Below are 21,217 nucleotides of genomic sequence, written 5' to 3' on the forward strand. Positions count from 1 at the left end.
TAAAAGCTGAATGACCCAAACATAACCTCAGAGTAAGCCAAGTGTCTTTATGTAGAATTTTCCTTTCTTAGCTGTATTTCACAGTAATTTAAGTTCTCTTTAATACTACAAGCAAAGAAAAAAGGGATGATGCTGCAACTTTACTTGTACATAATGTTAGACAAATGCTGTAATTTACAGTGAAGGTCCACTGCAAGCTAATTGTCAACAAGTTGGGGGTTCATTATCCAGATCACCAGATTCATATCTGACCTAGATCACAAGCAACTAGATGGTTTAATCCTCTAGCTGCCAAATTCTTCATCATGCTATGAAGACATGCCCATCAAGTCACATTCACACCATCCAAGTATGTGAGACAAATCAGTAAATATTTATTAAAAACTTTAACAAGTTAGCAATTAAGGAGTTATTTTAGGAGCTTAGGACTCATGGAAGCTAGAAACAGTTTAATTTGCTTATAGCCACACCTGAGCTTCCTCCAGCATTTCTAGGTGTTAGTCCCTAGCCAGAGACAGAAGTTGCCACAGTTTGTCCCTTGCAGTACTGACACAATCCAGCTAATTGAGGGAAGGGAAATCTCACCAGGCATAAAGCAATAAGTTTCCCCATCCATTCTGCACACACACAGTTTAGCTAAGTATGAACTGAGAAACCCAGAAGGCATTATAGCACTTCTCAGGATATCTAGGCATCTTCAGGGAAAAAAAAAAAAAAAGGGTTGAAGTCTGTATAAATAATAGTCTAAGTTTTTTATAGCACTAATTCTCTCATGGATCATATCTTCATTTTCATAAAGTAGGAAACTCCTATCCTTGGTTAAAAAAAAGTCTAACAACCACAGAAATCGGAGAGAAACAAAAGGACCACAAAAGGACCACAAAAGGAAAAAACAAGAGAGCTAGTAATACACTGGTGGGGGCAAGGGGAATAACATCACTACCAACTCCAGTGACACAGCTTAAATAATACACTGTGATACAGCCAAACAGACCAAATAAGAATAAGATACAAACATTTGTTCCAGATTATCTTCTATTTATTTGAAAAAGCAGTGGGGTTAATGACTCCATAAACTAGAATTATCACTTCTTCAGGGAAGCTCAACTCTAACCTCCCATGGACTGGACCAAAGGACACCTTGGCTGCTGCACAGCACTGCACCAAAGCAATCCAGCAGCCGGATTTGTATAATAAAGAACAGGGTGTGACAAAGCCAGGCTATCAGCTGGAAATTGCTTTAGACAGCTGCAAACTTAGGTTTGCTTTGGCTTTCTTCATGCTTTCAAAGAGGCTTCAGTCACAGACACTCAAGTCCTCTCTGTGTCCAAGGCCTGACAGTGTTAGAGAAAATTGGAAACACAACCCCCCGCCACAACCTACAGATAACACAAGCCACAAGCTCACCACATTGTTTTTATGCTCTGTATATTTGAAGTTTCATTTGATTCCAGGAATTTCATAATCCACTCTGTGGCTCCAAGCAAAACATCAATAGGCAAAGTTGTTTTGCTCAATTGGTGCAACTCCTGCTACCTGCAGAAATGTGCATTTCAGAAAAACACCACTAACTGCTCCAATTTATTCTTTCCTTGAATTGTGAACTTTCTTTTGGAGCTAGAAGAAAAAAATAAAAAGGTGCAGCCAACCAGATTAAGAAGCAGAGGAAAGAATTATGAAGGCAATTGAGCAACTGGCCACATTTCGTTGAAAGCAACCACAACTATTTCTGACTATACCCATTTAGCCTGTTTGCCGCAGTAACCCAGAAAGACTTTTCCTCTGATACTAGGAAATTGAAATTAAGAAAATCTTAAAGCTAGAAAGCAACAAAACACACTCATCCAAAGCTCTTTTAAGGGAAAGAAGAGAAGAACTTTTACTTCATGTTGCATCATGTCCTTACCTTCCCTGTCCCTCTCTTAGGAATTTGCCTATGATATGAATAACTTCTGAATTACTTTAAAGCAGCTCTCTTTCATTTATCAGCAAGCTAAATATATTTTCATTTCTTAATAAATGAGCAAATTTTGATCTGAAGAACACAGAAGGGCATTAAGGGAACAGAAAATAATTGTTTATGCTTTTCCTTAAACTCAGGAGCCAGCATTTGCACATTCTATATTTATTCTGCAGAAATGATGCCCATAGAGATCCCAGGTTGCTTAAAGGATTCTTCCAATAGTTAGATGATCTTGGTCATGTTATCTGCAATTTCAGCAATCAAAGGGACACTTCTGCACACTCATGTTTTAGTTGCTTTCTTTTTCTAAATTGCATCCCTCCCCGGTCATTAAAGAAAGCAACAGCAGCACCTAATACATTGCATGACAGCCTCACTTAATCCAACATTATAATCCATTAAAAAAAAGGGAGACAGGAGACGTGAGGTCAGTATTAAACTAAAGAGATAGATGGTTAAATGTTGCTGTTCCTCAGCACTAGGAAGGATTGACAACTTAAGCTCATCCTGGGACTCTCAGATACTCAGAATTACAATGTTTGAAGTGTTTCACAATGTCTGCACATCTCCCAATCTCCTCTTATCAAACAAGGAAAGTTTTTATGCTTTAATTAAATCTATAATTTATATATTTGGCATAGCAAAACTATAGCCTTTTATTTTAGCACAGAATGGACGAAGCATCTACACATTTTTTTCTAGATGTTCTTTCTGCAATGCTCCCTTCCCAGAAACAACACTGGCAAACCAATACAAACACATTCACTGCTGACAGGCCATGATTTGGCCACATGACTGTCCTGCCTGTATTTCAGGTATTAGCTGTGTCAAATCTAATTATCAGAGACAGCTTGACAAGGTCTTTCAAATTATTCAGGAAAGGCTCACTTGCCAGAACCCTAGTGAAGGCCATGGCATATAAAAAAAAATCTCACCCAGCTCAACTGAGGCTTGCAGTTCTGCTGACAGTTTTGCCCAATAAATCACTTCACATAAATAATCTCAGTCTAGCAATCCTCTGTGAGTACTGTGAGGAATTTAGTGACACATAATGTGTAAGAAATACTGCCCTCAATGTTTACAGTCAAATGAATGAGGTTTTCTTCCTACATGATGACTGCAACAGGAATTACACTGGTATTAATTGTACAAATTATAAAAGCTTCTGTGTTAGTATGACAGAGTGCTTCAGGCTATTCTGCCCTCAACTTCAAATCCTGCAATTCAAATAACAACCCTGTCTAGCAAGGGACAGCATATCAAAGAAGGTGTAAGGACTGAATTACAAGTTTTTCTAGTTAGTGGGTGTTTCTTTCCTTCATTTCCTGTCATGGGTGAACAGTACACAAACACCAGGATGCCACACACAAGCACACATACAAGTATCTGGAGTTCATGGGAACACAACATAAGCATAACTCAGATTACCACGATTTTCCTGCAGAAATACCCATCCCAAGCAATTAAATGTTCAGGCAGTGTTTCAAGCAGAAATGTCTAACTTAGGAAGATAAGGAAAATTACCCAAAGGGAAGCATATTGGCACATCTGATTAAGGAAGTGTCCAGTATAGTGGAAAGCAAGAAAGGAAAGTACAAGATCCACTTTCCTCAGAGACCCTATAATAAAAGTTCAGCAATAATTTATACTTCAACTCCTTTGTTTCTGTGTACAGAAATTATACAATTAATTGTTTAGATAGAAATGACAGCTCCATCTTCCAGGGGTAGAAGCAGAGCAGGCAGGGAAAGCAAATGCTCTGCAAAGGCACAGGAGAGCTAACAAGAGGGAGTTGCAGTGCCTGAGACTTTGCACCAAAAGCTCCAGCACAGGACAAAGTCTCTCACAGACAGCTTCTGGCCCTTACAGAAGTTGTATTAACCAGGGAGGTTGCACTGGCAGCAAGAGATAATATCAAACTCCAGCCCCAGTACTGCAAAGCATCAGTAGCTTTCCCTCTAGAAGCTCCAGCAGGGCCTCTTTATTTTCTACCATCACAGCTTTGCACTGGGTGTGTGCAAGACCCTGAATACAAGCTTGCACCCAGGTGGACATGGGCCCTCAGTACTGTCAAGTATTTGTTTGTTTTTCATCTTCTTTAGAGGCACATTTAAATCTGGAAGTTGAACTTGTACTAACATATGTTATTGACCACAAGAATGCTCACCAAGTACTGTGTAATTGTGGGGTGATGCAAGAGAAAGAAGAGATGCCCTGGGATGTCAAGAGACAGAGTCTAATAAGAAGGAAACCTTTAAAGAAAAACAGAAACAAGATCAGATTCACTCCTTTCAGAAGACCTCTCTGCTCCTGTGGCCAAAACCCACAGCAAAACATTATGGCTTTCCTCCAGCCCAGTCCACTCTTTCAAAACTAGTGATTTGGTCTCAAACTTATTTAGAGTATAGAGTTAGCAGTAGCAGGCACTTAATAAAAACAAACATGAGTATCATAAGCTGATCCTCCCTATTTCTACATTGCAGCAACTTATACCAAAATAAAGTAAAACATACCAAAGACCAGTGTAGGATTCCCAGACAAAGATAGTACAGGAAATTTTGAACAGTGCTCACAGTTGCATAATTATATAGAACTGAGGGCAGAAAATGGATGGTGATTTCCTAATTACAGCCCAGTAAATGAAGAGATTTTTCCCCAAAAAAATTAATTTCTCACAGTAAAAGATCTATAAAATCATAATTTAATCCTTCTGTATTTAAAACTTTATTTACAGTGCCATAAAGACAGATGAGACAAATGGTTCACATACAATCAGCTATATGGATACAAAGGGAAAGGAAAACCACTCATGTTTTCTTTCTCATGTATGGTTGTGGGAAGGAGGAGGGGAATCTTCCCCTGATATGTCTCAATCCCACAGCAGGCATCTGCAAATGGAAACCTCTGCTTAAACAGCCTTCTTGTATTCTTGGTCTGATGTCAACTCAAAGCACAACCATCCTCTTGCCCTTATTAGTAACAGAGATTAAGAAATACTTTATAAGGCAAGTAAAATTACTAATACAAAAATAGCTTAAAAATTGAAAACTTTATGACTATTGGCAATGTACAATTAAGCTGGCTTGCTGTTGCCCATTGAAACCCCAAATCCTGCCTGATTCTCAATTTGTTATCTTCTTTCCCATTGGTGGAAATAAAAGGCAGACTGGCTTTACATATATTCTATATCTTCACTCCTGGTTTCCAGAGATTCACACTACTCTAAGACACTTATCCATACATAATCAACATAAAACAATGGAACCAAGTAAGATTTAGTTCATGCCTCATTTAGCAGTTCAGTGGGAGCCACCTGCTTTGTGTTAGGGCAAGACTTGAGCTAGGATTCACTTGCAAGGCTCTCAGATTTTTTATTTTGTTATTAGTTACCACTGTCAACAGACAGACAGAGAAGGATCCAAAAATTCAGTCAATTACTTTTAGGGCTGGGTAGCAGCCAGCAGGAATGCTCATTGCTGGGTTCAGCAGAGGTTTGCCAGATGATGAGAGATGTTAGAATCAGCAGGGAAAATTTCCTTTCTTGGCTTGTATCTGCTAAAGGCTACAATCACCAAATTAGGACTAAGGATGGGTTCAGAAGAAAAAATTTAGAGCTAAATTTAGGACTGGTGTCAGTAGTAACCATCTGTAAGGGCAGAGACTACGTTGGGTAGGGTCACTGATAGGAAAAGGAGAAAACAGTCAAAACTGGCAGTGAGCTCCAAAGGCTCTGGCTCCATGTAAGACAGACTGAAGCAAGGAGCAGCAGAGAGGCAGCACTGAGTCAAGGGACACTGCAGGGGCTCAGGGTGGCACAGCCAGCTGCACCTTCAGCCTGAGTGAGCTGCTCAAGGTGAGGTTTGGACAAGCCAAAGGCACTGTACTGTAACTAGTGCAGTGTGTGTAGATTGTTGCCTGACTGCATGTAGCTCTGGAACCAATTGCTGGAGTTGGGGTACATTTCCAACCAGCACAAGCCAAAACATTCAAAATTCCCTCAGAACACCAAGGTAAGAACAGTCCCATGTCCTCCATATTCCAGAAAGTACCAAGAATCAAACAGATGGCTTCACCACCTCGCTGGAACATTTAACATGACTGCACAATAAAATGAGCATTTAAAATCCAACACTCTCTTTGAATCTGCAAGAATCTACACCAAAACAGTTCTGATCACTGGTTAGGGAATTCGATGGGCAGTCCGAAACTTTCACAATTTACACCACAATCCCAATGTCTCCAGGCTGTCTGACAAAACAAAATATGCCAATGCATGGGTAAAAAGGTTAAATGTCAGGGCCTCCTAATAACTAACTCTATCTCCAGTGAGGGCTTGATGTGCAATCCTATCTAATCACTTGGCCTCTCCCTTCAGCCATGTGTAAACAGAGCCACAGCCCAACCTAGTGCACAGGATGTTGAAAGGTTCCCATCTAAAATGCTTTAAGCACTTTGGATTTTTAAGTGCTATATAGGTTAAGAGCTTTGTTTGTTTATTTTTAAGAATAAATCTCATATTAATGTGCTTTAATGTGTACATGCTTCACCTGACCAAAAAAAACACAGTACTACAAATAGAACACAGGAAGCCATTAGCAAGACTTTAAAACGGGTTGTGACTTGGCTGATCATAAGTAAATAAACTCACCCTTAATTCTTCTGATGACATTTTCTGCATATAAATCCTTCTACTGGGTTTTTCTAGTGGCAACCCCAAATAAGAAGCTTCATGCTATCAAGAATCCCAACCACACCAAGCTGCTCATTGCAGGAGTATAGGGCAAAGCAAGGAATTTCCCTCTGACTTGGATTCCTAAGTATCTGGTATCACTAAGAGTATGCAGAAGAATTAGTCTTTGCCAGACAGACGTGCTTCGTTTTGCTGGGACACAAAACAACAACTCTCAATTCCCTCTATTCACATTCATTACTCACTTACAGCTGTAACTATGTATCTTCTTGAAATGAAAACAAACATTAAACCAGCTCACAGACAAACATCATTATAACTTAAGAAAACAAACATTAATGGAACTGTTTACGACATCAAGGAATTCTCAGCTCCCTATACTGCGCATACCACTAAAACATTCCCATGGGCTTTGATCCAAAAACCACGAGAAGTCCATGAAGTATCAAAAGGCAACTTGAGAAAAGTGACTGCCAGCAATCAAATTCAACATGTTTAAGCAAACAAAAAACACAAGGGAAAATGAAAACAAACTCACTCAATGATGCTCAATAAATGAATGCTATCATTCAATATTATTAAATATTATAATGTTATACAAAACAGTATGTTTTTTTACTTTTTCCCCCTGAAAAAGGTTAATCACCTGAAAAGGCTGAGGCAAACTGCACTAAAAAGCAGTATAAAGGGTCCCTCTCTGGAAGCAAAGCAACTGGTTATAAGCAAGTGTCTTAAAGAAAGCAAGAAAAAAAGAAACCCCACCACACCCCTCTCCAGAAGAGAATTGACGTGCTCTCTTCCTTTGACATTACTAAATACTGACATCAATTTTTACAGAGCTACAAAAGAAATGTCCTTCCCCCTTTTAATTGTTCTGCTGTGACTAAAAATTCAACTGTCATTGGCCACCCTGGTTTGAGGTTATCTTTTCCAAAGCCTAGCAAGGAACTAGAGGTACACACTTCAAAGAAGATTTGATTCAGCCGTTGTTCTCTCCTACAGCTCTATCCCAAAACCTCTTAGGAAGCATGAGCATGTCTCCATGGTAGCATGTGCTAAATCCCATGCTATAGACCTTTGCTGCTCATCCCTAATACTTCAACTTGAACATTCACCAGAGTTTGCTCTATAAATGTTCACCAGAAAAGCAGCTAAAGACATCAAATGAGGTGAAGAAGGCAGCAATTTCTGCCAACTACAGAAGGAATCTGAAAAGTTACATTACTCAGACCTCTCAGAGGGAAGACAGAGAAAGAAGAGACAGAATCACCAACCACTGAGATCATGTCTGTCAACTATTTTCCAATCAAAATTCCTTCCTGGCATCCCCTAGTGCAGAGGCTTGTCACTGGGAATGCCTCCCCAACACACCCATTCAGGCACTCAGAACAAAACTCAGCAGCTGCTCCTATCTCTCTCAGCTACTACACTAATAATAGGGTCTAGGAAGCACTGTTCCAATAAGGCTGTTCAATAATGTCCTCATGATACATGAGATCACCTCCAGACCACTATTAAATATGGAAATATTCTATATTTAAAATAGAAACTGAAAGAAGGCATTTTCTTTTCCTGAAACCCTATGAAAAACAGCATCCTTATTCAAAGATAACACTCCTTAAAGATAAATTCTCTTAGCAAGGCTTTGCTATCAAACCTGACACATCAAAAGCATACAATCCCTTTCATCTGCTCACAAGTCTTCAAGATTCTAAAAGCAAGCAAACCATAGCTATCACTACAGGAACAGAAAGCACATGCATAAAGCTTTATGTACAAAAGGACTGAAATTGAAATAAACGTTGATAGAATTATTTGGGAGTTATTTGACATTTTTGTGGTATCAGAAGCTTTTGTTTCAGGAGGGTCTTTGATTACTTGTTTCAGTTATGTGTGGCTTACAAACACAGTTAAGTTCCACTGAAAGAAACCTTTCTGTGTACCAGAGAGAAGTGGTGGAGGAGGCACTATCAGATTACTTGCCTGTGTGGTCCAGTTGCTTCCCTCATCCAAAAAAAAAATTGCTACTTTTCCTGCCTGACATCTTAGTTCCTAATTCCATTTTTAAATGCATCGATGGTAATTATGCCAAGCTAATTTCCAAGAAGGTATTAAAGCCAGCTTCCTTCTAAACACTTTCATTTCAACAACAACAAAAAAACATACAAGAGGAAAAAAAAGCCTCCTCAATGAAGCAAGCTTAGCAATAACTTTACCAACCTGAATTAGTACATCCATGAAGTGTTATAGCAAGGTTGGCATACCTGTTTTTCTTCACATCTGCATGCTTTCTATTTAAAAAAGTGAATGATTACATGCTAGAAACCTTAGAAAAGCCAAACTGCTGACTGAAATTTCCAGTGGAAAAGTCTGCACGGCAAGGGCAGAACAGCTGCCTTCTGAGCTCATACTGCCATGCCCTCTGTACTGAGATGTCCACCACATGACTGCTGGAGAATATGGAACATCCTCCTCTCAGATTCTGTATTAAGCTAATTTACTTGAAGAGGATAAAACCAGTTTATAACTACTGTTCAGTTCAAATCATGACTGCAGAAAAAGAGCAGCCTCCCTCCCCTAATGCAGAAAGGACTCATACACAACACTTGTGACATTTCAATATTCATGAAATGCTTAGCAGATTAATAACCCTAAATTTGAAGCAATAGATTAAATAGTGATGAAAAGAAAGATATAAACTAGTGAGAGGTTTGTCCAAAGCTGCTCACAAAGTCACTCCTCTAGACACAGCTTGGTCTTTCATTTATAACAAAATTACTCATGTATATGAAAAGAGAACTAACTTTGCAGACATGAACCATGACCGCTATAGAAAGATCCTCAAGACTGGCAGCGACCTATTTGCAGCAACAAAAAAAAAAGAAAGTGCCCTATATACAAATTATGTTGCACCAAATTATAAATTATTTTGGCAAATTAATAAAGAGGAATTCATACCTAAGACACATTCTAATTACAGATATAATACAGTGGATAATGGAGGCAGGAAGGGAAATTGAATTTCCAGGTAAGTGAAGACAAAGAATCATTTTTCTTGAGTCTCAGATACATTTTCCAAATGAAATTTGCATCTTGGATATCACATACTACATATACAGTGTAATATTTGTATATGCACAGTAAAATTTTGTTATGCTGTGGTTGACTGACCTTTCTCACAGAACTTCAATCTGTTTGTTTTCAGGTCTCAGCCCTCTCCAAGGTCATTTCTAGTCATCAATATTCTCAGAGCTGATTGCACTACTTGGCTCACTAAGTTCCAATCTCCTTCAGTTTTGCTACAGGCCCCCAGAAAAGTTATCTAAATAGAGTGCCAAGTTCCTACATATGACATTCAAGGACACAACACATTAGGCTAACTACATTTAGACTAACTAACAACACATTAGACTAACTAAAAACTTGAGCTGCATGTCTGGAGCTTAGAACTATTCCTCCACAAAACATTGCAAAAAAACTTCAGCGAGAGGAGAGACACAATTGACAACAATAAATTTCCACACTTGACTAGCTAGTTCCCTACCCCTCAGGATGGCAGCCTTCCCCCTCAGGGACAACCCTACAGAACCTCATGGTCCCATGAGCAGTAATGGTGTTGGAAGACACATAAATGTGTTTTGTGAAACGAAACAAAAATAGCCATGGGAGAGAGAAGCATTTCTTTCAACATTAGATTCTTCTACTTCTTTTGTTTGTTTTGGCTGGGATAGAAAATATTTTCTTCATAGTGGCTGGTATGGGGCTGAGTTTTGGATTTGTGCTGAACACAGTGACAGTAATAGGGATGTTTTTGTTATTGCTGAGCAGGGCTTACACACAGCCAAACCTTTTCTAGTTTTTGTACAGCCCTGCTGGTGAGGAGACTGGGGGTGCATCACAGGTTAGGATGAGACCCAGCTGGAACAGGTGACCCCAACTGACTGAAGGGATATTACACACAATATGCTGAGTTGGAATGGACCCACAAAGATCACTGAGTCCAACTCCTGGCCCTGCACAGTGCCATCTCCAAGAGTCACACCATGTGCCCAAGAGAATTGTCCAAGTGCTTCTTGAGCTCTGTCAGAGTTGGTGCTGTGACCACTTTCCTGGGGAGCCCATTCCAGTGCCCAACCATCCTCTGGGGAAAGAATTTTTTCCTGATATCCAAGTTAAGCCTCCCCTGACACAATTTCAGGCCACTCCCTCACATCCTGTCACTCGGCACCACACAGATGAGCTCAGTGTCTGCCCCTCCTCTTCCCCTCATGAGGAAGCTGTAACTGCGATGAGATCTCTCATCAGTCCCCTCCAGGCTGAACAAACCAAGTGACTTCAGCTACTTCTCATGTGGCTTCCCCTCAAAACCCTTCACCACCTTTCTTGCCCTCCTTTGGATACTCTCTAATAGATTAATATCTTGGTTACGCTGTGGCACCCAAAACTGTCCCCAGCACTCGAGGTGAGGCCAGAGCAGAGCAGGACAATCCCCTCCCTTGCCCAGCTGGCAATGCTGTGCCTGATGCCCCCCAGGACAGGGTTGGCTCTCCTGGCTGCCAGGGCACTGACTCACATTCAACTTTCCATCAACCAGCACACCCAGGGCCCTTTGCAAGGTGCTGCTCTCCAGCCTCTCATTCCCCAGTCTGTCCATACATCCAGGGTTGCCCTGTCCCAGGTGCAGAATCCGGCACTTGCCCTGGCTGGACTTCACTTGGCTGGTGATTGCCCAGCCCTCTATTTTGTCAAGGTCTCTCTAAGGGCCTCCCTGCCTTCAGGGAATCAACAGCTCCCCCCAGCTTTGTGTGATCTGCAAGCTTGTTTAGTATCCCTTCCAGTCCTGCATCCAAGTTTTAATGGGGATGTTGAAAAGTGCAGGGCTTAAGATGGAGCCCTACAGAACACCACTAGTGACAGGTCTCCAGTGCACACCCTTCAGTCCAGCCCTTTGTGCCCAGCCTGTGAGCCAGCTGCACACCCACTGCATGGTCTGTTTGTACAGCCTGTGCAGATGGACCCTGTGAGAGACACCAGTCAAGCTTTGCTGAAACCCGAAACTTTTACATCAGCTGGCTTCCCTTGATCAACCAGCTGCATTACCTTGTTATAAAAGGAAATCAGGTTTGATAAGCAGCAATTTCTATACCTACGGTGTCATAAAGAAGGAAGTGGGGGAATGTTTGGAGTAGCAGCATTTGTCTTTCCAAGTAACCCTTATATATGATTGGGCCCTGCTCTCCTAGAAATGACTGAACACCTGGCTGCCCACCCATGGGAAGTGAATTCCTTGTTTTGCTTGATTGATGCTCATGGCTTTTGCTTTCCCTGTTGAACTCTCTTGATCTCAACCCAGGAGTTTTCTAGCTTTCACTCTTCTAATTTTCTCCCCAATCCCACCAGCTGGGAGAATGAGCTAGTGGCTGTGTGATTCTCAGTTGTTAGCTGGGATTAAGCCATGACACTTCTAAAAATTAAAAATAAATAAATAAAGGCAATAATTCTAGGCAGTTTGTTTTCTTTTCACAAAGATGCTGAATCCCCTGGAACAAGGGAACAGCTACAACATGCACAGCAGAAATTTGAAACTGTGCATTTTGGAATGACTGAAAGCATGAAATGAAGCACAATAAAAGAACAGTAATATTACCACAGAGCAAGTGTTTGAGAGCAGACTGGACAAAGTCAGCTTTGTTCCTGAAAAGCTTGCAGGCTGACGAGTTGAACAGGCAAAAAGCTTTGGAGAAAGTCCTTTGGCTCGTGACTGAGTTTGTCAGTCCGTCCTCTCCAACAGAGAGCTTACTGCCTGGGATTTTAAGAGGAAAAAGGCATGAACAAGTTACACTGCTTTGCTCTCAGAGCACTGATGTGTTCCAAAGGCAGTCTATGTTCTATGCAGTCACAGTCTGTTAATCTACATAAGCTGCAAGCTCAGCCCCACAACCGATTTCTAAGAACTGGGACCCACTGTCAAAATGATATTTTGACAAGTTTGTGTCAGATCCTCTGAGACCTGGCAGCGTGCCCCCTCCACCTGTTTGCAAGACAACAGGGTTTCTTTTAAGGAAGCACATTCTAAGCAATTACACTTTTATGTAAAACTGCTACAAGTTTCCCTATACTTTTTTTTGTTCCAACACACAAACATTTAAATATTAGTAATATTTTTCAAAGCAAGCAACTCTAATGACTGACAAAATCACAGATTAAACCAAAACATTTACATCAGCTGGCTTCCCTTGATCAACTAGGTGCAAACAAAAATACAGTGTTCTCTCTCTGCTTGGGAAAACATCCCCATTTTTGAGATTTGATACAATAAGGGTTAAACACTTAATGTATGACAAACTTCATACTCCTCAACATTAATTATTTCATTATTTCTAAGCCCCCATGCCTAATGGAGGAAGCCTAATGGAGGAAATGGACACATTTAAAGCTAAAAACCATTCACCAGGAACAAAGTGGCTGAGAACCTATTCCTGGACACTACACACACTACAATGTCCTTCAAGGCCCAGCTCTGGTACAAAGCCCTGCTCAGTTTCATCCTGGATACTCAATTTTCCCTGCCAAATTAAACAAAGCATTGTTTTTCCCCTTCAAGGACATGCAGTCCTAAGCAGCCAGGTGCACATACAAAAGCTGACAAGGACCCAGGGAAGCTGTAACAACCAGATCTACAGAGAGACAAAGCCCCTCTCTGACCTACCTATTGAGCCAATAACCTCCACCTGCCCAGTCCTCTCATTTAAAGAGGCAACAACAGGGGGTTTATTCAAAGGTCTGGGCTGCAGTAAAACCACAATCTGTTTAATAACTGTGATTTTCCATCCCTGTAGATTATTCTTCCCCTCATGCTTCTCCTTTCCCACAAAAGACAAGCTTAGCATGAATGATTTACAGGAACTTCTGATTTGGCCTTGGCCTGTGATGGCCACATAGCTTCTGAGGGCCTGGATGTTTTCTCTCTATTTTTATCCTGAAAGATGAGCAAACACACAGGATGGAAAAGAACAACAAAGGGAGGAAACAAAAACAGAGTAAAAGGAGTAAAAGACAAAGAATATGGTATCTGCAAGAAGCTCCAGCTATAGTTACAATCAGGTATAGAAAAAAAACATGACATTGAGGTTGTCTGTCAAATTTTGCCAAAATTATCTGTTTAGGAAAAGAATTGGAGGACAGTGTAAACCAGGCCACACACTTCCCTTTCCAGTATCTTATTTCCAGTGAGATAACAAGACACATGTTTTGGACAGAAGGCACACATTTATCCCAGCTGTAGAATATGGGGATTCATAAATTACTGCCCTCTCTCCATCAAAGTCACACCCAGAGGAAAACAACCTCCACAGGAGCTGCTGGGATGGAGTACAAGTGCCTCCTTCAAGTCATTGCAAAACTGATGGCTGAGTTTAAATTTGGCAAGGAAGATGGGTTTGACTTAGCAACAAGGCAGATTTTAGATGCTGATTAAGATTGACAACTACAGTGGGTGGCAGCAAGCACCACCAGAGGAATGTTACATTCCCTTTTTTAAATTATTCTGCCAATATGTGCCCAAGTTTATCTGATCATATATTTTACACTCATTAGATACTCCAGAAAGCATTCAATTGCTCCAAGTGTCTTAACTAGCCAACTCAGAAACTCGAAGACTTTTTAAAGATAACCAAAACGCTGAGCATATTGTAATATCTAAAGGACAACGGTCATAGAACAGTAAATATGGTACTGAAACTCATAAAAGTGGCATTAGACACAAAAGGAAGCCCCATCAGACACGAGCAAATCATAAAAATTATCTCAATAAGCCACAACCCACACTATCAAAACATTAAGCATATTGCCAAGATTCACATGCTGTGAACTCTCTCTCTAAAACAGCCAAGCCCCTGGTTTTTAGGTTAATGTGCTAAGTGTTGCAGTAGTGACTGAGGCTGGCATTGTAAAACAAAAGCACTACAGTCAATGTAAACCTTAGACATTAATTACATCATGTTACAAAACAGCTGGGAAGGAGGAGACAAGCGCTGGGATGCAGCTCTTCAGTGCCAGTCCAAACATGTTTGCTACTTCCCCAAAAAAAAAAAAAAAAAAAAAAAAAAAAAAAAAAAAATCACCACAGCACTCTCCTTTCTGCCCCCTTGGAAAAAACATCTGGGCCAGGCAGAAAGACATGTTCTGCCTCAATAAAACTGACCAAGTTATTTCAGACTGGACTTGAGAAGTGTTATCAGTGTCATAAGGTCAGCTTGCTAAAATTTGCAACATTTTTGCAATACAGAGCTGGAAGGCACAGGATAATTTTAGGAAGAGCATACACCTACAGCCTTAGCAGTGGGCCTATTGTTCTTAATTTTAAGCAGGTGTTGGCACTTTACAGACTGTAAGGCAAATCCACTCTTTTTTACAACTCCTTAAGATAAACTTAAGATAAACTGAGATTCCACAGAATTCTAAAATTACCTTTCTAAAAGTCTTGTCATTAAAAAAAAAAAAAATCAAGGAAAAAAACTTTCTCAACATGATCTACCAGACAACATCTCTAAAAATTATAAATTTATTTCTGTTTGTTTTGGCCTGAAGACTGACAATTACACCTATCAGTGATGCTCTCTTTAATGACCACTCACATTTTATCTAAAGCTGAAAAATGATACCTTTTCCCCAAATTATTAAAAGACAAAATAAGTTCATTTAATGACAGTTTTTCCCATCTCTCAGAACTAAGAAAATCCATATAAATTCATGAATTTTCATATTTTCTGCTCTCACAGATGTTCAGTAGCACAACGCTCTGCTTTCAATACAGAAAAAAAAATGAACAGTGGAACATCTACAGGACAAAGACAGTAATGGAGCTAGTTAGTAATTCAAGCTGAAGAGATGAGATTCAAGCTGACAAACTGGCATCCTCCACAGAATGAGCCTGACACTTTTTATAGCTACTGACACAGTAACGAATGCTCTACTTGGGGTGGAGCTAAACAAAATGTTCTTTAGAGTACTTTCTTAAATATAAGCATTTCCCTGGTCCTTGTACAGAAACAACTTTATCTACAAGCAGAAAAGAAAAAAAAAATAAAGTGCTGTCATAGTTAATTAGGCCTCAGCTGTGGCAATTATCTTGAAGGGAAGGGAAAAGCAACATTTTATTACATTATAATCAGCAGCTCTTTCTTTAGGGAAATCTCTATAAGATGGGCCCCAAAGTACCTGTTTGCCTTAGTTCTCTAATGAGCTCAATAATGGAAACAATTCCAATAGAAAGTTGGAGATTTTTAAAGGTACATACAGCTCAGTAGCCTTTGCAATACTGCCCTTAAAGTAATTTTTATCTAGCATGGCCCTAGCAGAGTATATTTCAAATTTAAATCTCAGAGCATTCACATACAACATTGATTTGCTTATGGTTATCACACCTAAAGCATGCCTTACAATTGAAATAAAGCCCAGGAGTGAGTTACTAATCACAAAATAAAACAGCTTTCTAAAATGCTAAACGTAAAGATCTATTAATTCAGAGGTCTCATTGAATTCAAGGCAAAATAATAAAATATAGAGCTCTAACTAACCTCAGCTGACTTAGGAAATTTTGCACACAAGCTCAACTAAGACCCTCTTGCAATATTCCCCCCTTCCCCATTAAGTATGAACGGCATTAAGTTTTTACTCAACCTTTGGATTCTACCTAAATCTTTAGTGAATGCCCATTTCTTGTCTAGCAGTTATTGATAAGCCCTATATAGTAGTGGTTTTGTCTTACTTCTTTGACATGTAGAACATTTTTGTTGCAAAAAAAAAAATTCCTAAGACTTTGAAAGCTGGCATACATTACACATGGTTTCATAACTGCAGATTATATTAAGGAAAGCTTTAAAAAATAGACAATTAGTGCTTAAGAAAAAAATGCACCACAGCTCAATGGTCTTAGAGGTTTTTATGTGGTGTTATTATGTGGATTACCACAGCTTTTGTATTTACATAGTAATATATACACCAAGTCAGGCCAAAATCTAACTAGACCAGTGTCTGGAAGGTCAACCACCACCACACACCAAGAGAGCTGGCCAAGAAAAACCATAAGGGTTTGGACAATTCAGATCCCAAACTGGGGCTTGGGACTGGATTAGGTTCTTCAGTCATCTTTGTAAAAACAAATACTCATCAGTAACTCTGTATATTCCAACAAACTCTTTCAACACATAAAATAAATTTGGTTGCCATTTTGTGTACTGTCTGGAAGAGTGCAAGAAATAACTCTTCCATGAAAAACACAAAAAGAAAATGGCAATAGAAACAGTCACTGAGTATGCTGGGCTGCACTGGATAGCCAGGATGCCCACTGCACCAAGTACATCCATCTTCTGTCTTCGCCAGCCCATCACAAAGTCACTGTAGTTGGCTCAAACAGAATTCTGCTCCAATTTGAGCCTAAATCCAAGAATGAGGAGGCTCTGCTTTCAGGCACGTGGAACAGCTGTGAGCATGCACTCACGAGTATCCTTTGCAAGGGCCCTGTGAGAGAGCCAAAACCTGTACTCATCCTGACTCTTCCTACTCCACTTGGCATCTCATTAGCAGTGACAGCTCCTGCTGCAGGTATACAAAAAAAAATACCTTCAAAAAATATCTTCAAAAGCCCCTCAAGAATCTCACACTCATGCAAAGAGACCTAGAGTTGGATCAACACAGGGAGAAGAATTCAGACTAAATACACAGTATTTATCCAGTGCTGTATTCTTTAGCTTCCAACAAATTGCACTGCAGCTTTTTAGGAGCTCAGAACTAAACCTTTTACATTCTTTTCATGATTCAGAATAAGGATTCTCTTATCAGGCACCTTTAAATTCACTTTCACTGAAGCACAACTTCCCCCATCCAGAAGTTATTTATAAACTCTATTGATCCTAACTTGTTTAACTGAATTGCAATACCCCAAGAAATATATTTCTATTATATCTATCTATTTCTATATATCTATATATTATTACATTTCTATTTTAAAAAGCACAAGTGTATACCATTTGTATTTACTGATTAGTAACAGTAAGGAAAAATGGGTTTGTACTCCTTTTAAACACATTTAACTGTTATAAGAAAAGGAAGAACCACCTATTGCTAACTCATCTTTCCAATATTTAGCTTGAACTAGACAACTTAGTGATTCAAAACCTTACACAGGAAACAGACAGCTTTGAGTCACTCTTGTTTATCTCTCTATCACATTACTGAAACTACTGAAACTTTAAAGTGTAAAGACACACTTGAAGTATGCTTGACTCTGGAAATTCAACAATTTAGGAACACAAATTCTTTTTTTTTTTTGTTCTCTTTTTTAAGTAGTACAGTCCTGTACTAACAAAAATCAATTCTTCTGAGTTTTAGGTGAAAAATACCATCTCATACGACTGAGGAGACTAAGGGAAAGGAGCCAGTGAGAGGATCCACATCGTGTTACTGTTGTGCCCTGCAAGACACTGATAGCTCCTATGGATTAGAGGGAGTGGTAGCAGTATCTGCTATCACCTGTCAAGATGTAACCCAGTGCAGGCAGCATCAAAGCCACTGACAAGGCCGTCTGTCAGGCAGGAAGAGGGATCTAGTCAATTGCATCAGTTATTCACACCTAAAGAATCCCCACAACGTTTGCTGCCAGCTTTACAAGTGAAATAAGGAAATGGCTAAGGGAGGGAAATGCTGACAGTGTCTGTTGCAGTCCCACAAATTACACATCTCCCACAAATTAAAGAACAATAGTGCACTGACTATGTTTTATACTTTACACACCACTCAGAGCGGCTTATCACACCCACATATCAATTACACCAGGTGCAAATCTCATCTTTTACCTGGTTCTAGAAACAGGGAAATATTTTAGCTATTATCAAGATGATATTTTTTTGTTCAAAAGACTAAAACAATTTTCTAAAAATTGTCAGCAACTGTTGTTTAAGAGGCAATCATCTAAACTCACTACACCCTGCTATATTATCACATTCTCAAAATTGCAGCGAAACTCTTTGTGCAGAAAAGGCAGTTTGGACACAAATGAATAGACCATTGTGTCTAAACCACTTCTGAAGCTGGGTTTGGGAACAAATACTAATCCCATTTGGTTTCCTCAAAGAATTTAGATGATAACGTTTTCTTCTGAAAACACAAGGAGGGCCAATACGCTAACCACTGGGCTCCTTGTGCTCCCTCTACTTTAATTTGTCTTTAAATGTCTGTTTAACAGTGGCACTCCTTCACCAGCACCAGCGGAAGGCAATTCAGCTTCAAACCTGTCACTCAGGGCACTCTAAAGAGGAGAGACAGCTGCAGAAACCTGAAATGTGGGAAGAAGGGTCTAACCTGTTTGTACTTTTTAAACAAGTATGCTGAAAATGGTGGCTAGAATAAGGTACAGCAACTAAACTCAAGAATAAACCTTCTGACTCTCATCTCAGAAAGGAAGGCGGTGCTTAGACCTGAACAGGCAGGATCTCAGACAGCCTCTCTAAATATTCCTCATGGGCTAGCCTGAAGTATTTAATGGAGCCCTCTCAGGCCAGGTGGCTCTGGCCAGCACACTTGGCTTCCACCATACACAGAAAAGCACCCTGAGCACTGCACACAAAGCCAGTTTAGCAGCACAGGATTCTGGTACGCCGTGGACAGCCAGCTGTGGACAGGATGCTCATTTGAGTTAGGGCTTTCCTCACCACAGCCAGCTCAACGCTTTCAAATTAAGTTTTGTATACATTACTGTACATGAGCAACTGAGAGCTTGGGGCTGTTGCCAAAATAATGTCTAGATGCTTAAGGAAGAGAAATTGAATTATTTCTCTCTACTGTTCTTATCCAATTTTGGAGACACTTTTTTACTTTATACTCCAAGTTAAGATGATTTATACTGACACTTCAAGTCACAGATTTTGAATAATCCTCCAAGATCACAATGTGCAGTAACTGAATGTTAACTGGCCAAAGAATAACAGTTACAGAAAAGTGACATTTGACATGGCATTTTCTACCAGAGACAAAACCAGAAAACAGTGGTTTTTATTTACAGAAATGAGTTAATTCTGGTTTTAAAAACTTCACCATATCCAGGCAGCTACACTGATCAAACCACCAGCCAAAACCCTATCAGTTTAATGGAAACATCCTGACAGCATGATTTCCTGGCTTCAGAAGTTTATCATATCATAGGTGCTGTGCACTTCCGAGAACAAAGTGCCAGAGCACTATTAGTGGTTTATTTGAAAAATTGGTATAGCAAATCGTCCTACTAAATAATTAGGTGACTACACAACTGTGTCTTATGTTAAATGGAAAAAAATACATTAGCACAATAAAACAACATCAAAAAATACTAAGAACATGCATGAACATGGTTATTCAAGGCAAAAAACATGATTCCCACATAAAACACATTATAGCTAACTATTTATATACACTATGTATATACCCAACAATTAAACGCAAAATTAACAAAACACGACCGCATTTTAAGAGGCCAAAGGCATAGAACTGGTAACCAGCGCTGTCAGCACAAAACTAAGTCTGAAAATTCCTGAACACACTTCTTTTGACAGAGGTATTTTCCAGCAGCCTCTCCACAGGCGGCAATGCACAGGCACGCCATGGCTATGGTCAGTAGGCGATTTGCGGCCGCTCAGCTCGCAGCGCACCGGCAACACCTGGCACCGAGTGACCGAGTGCTCCCGGCGGATTTCACACGGCAGCCGGGGCTGCTCCGGGCTCGGCACCGCCGAACACAGAAGCCAGGCCCGGCCCAGGAACCGGGCAGATGCAACAGGAGTCCCCCGGCGCTGCCACCGCCTCTATCCCTTACTCCCCTACGCAGAGAAGGGCGGGAGAGGACCTGCATCTCCAAGCGGCTGATGGGGAGCCCAAGGGAGAGGCTGGAGAACGCCAGTGCAAAGCTCTGTGCCACAAAGGCGAGCGCCGCCGGCTAAAAGGCAAAGCTCCCGGCGCCGGGCAGCCGCCCCCGCAGCTCCCCGCCACTCACTCTTGGTCGCGGCGATCAGGTTCTTCCCATCCTTCAGCAACTCCTTGATAAACTTATTGGTCTTCTCCAGCTCGGCCTCGTGGGCTCTCACCCGCTCCCTGAACCAGGGGCTGTCCAGGTAGCAGTCGCTGAACTCCAGGGGCTGCAGCCCCATGGCTGCCGCTGCTGCCGCCGCCGCGCTGGGCTCGGCTCCCCGCGAACCGCAGCACCGCCGCCCTCCGCAGCCGCGGCCACAAAGACGGAGCAGCCGCTCCCCCCGCACAGGGCTGGGCGCGGGCACAGACAGCCGAGCTGAGCGGAGCCGCCCTCCCGGCAGCCCCGCCGGGACACGCCCGGACGGGGCGGGCAGAGCCCGCGGCCCGCCCCTTCCCAGCTCCCCGCGGCGGCAGCGGCTCCGGGCGGGGCGCTGGGGCCGCCTCGGTGCCGCCCCGGTGCCCGGGCAGGGCGGCTCAACTGAGGCGCTGCGGGCGTCCCCGAGCGGAGAACGGGGGCAGGTACCGCTACCGAGAGAGCCCTGTGCTCCGCAGGGACGCCTCGGTAA

General features: G+C 41.2%; 1 protein-coding gene across 1 annotated transcript in view; it reads right to left on the reverse strand.

Moving 5' to 3' along the window:
* ARHGAP10 (Rho GTPase activating protein 10) overlaps positions 1 to 20,887 on the reverse strand; it is a 138,735-nt gene extending 117,848 nt beyond the window's left edge. The window contains exon 1 of the mRNA XM_066548950.1: positions 20,677 to 20,887. Coding sequence (XP_066405047.1) covers positions 20,677 to 20,830 — 154 coding nt within the window. The 5' untranslated portion in view covers positions 20,831 to 20,887. The remainder of the gene's footprint in view (positions 1 to 20,676) is intronic.
* Between the last annotated feature and the right edge of the window lie 330 nt (positions 20,888 to 21,217).

This window comes from Molothrus aeneus, chromosome 4 (assembly GCF_037042795.1).
Source record: "Molothrus aeneus isolate 106 chromosome 4, BPBGC_Maene_1.0, whole genome shotgun sequence".
NCBI lineage: Eukaryota > Metazoa > Chordata > Aves > Passeriformes > Icteridae > Molothrus > Molothrus aeneus.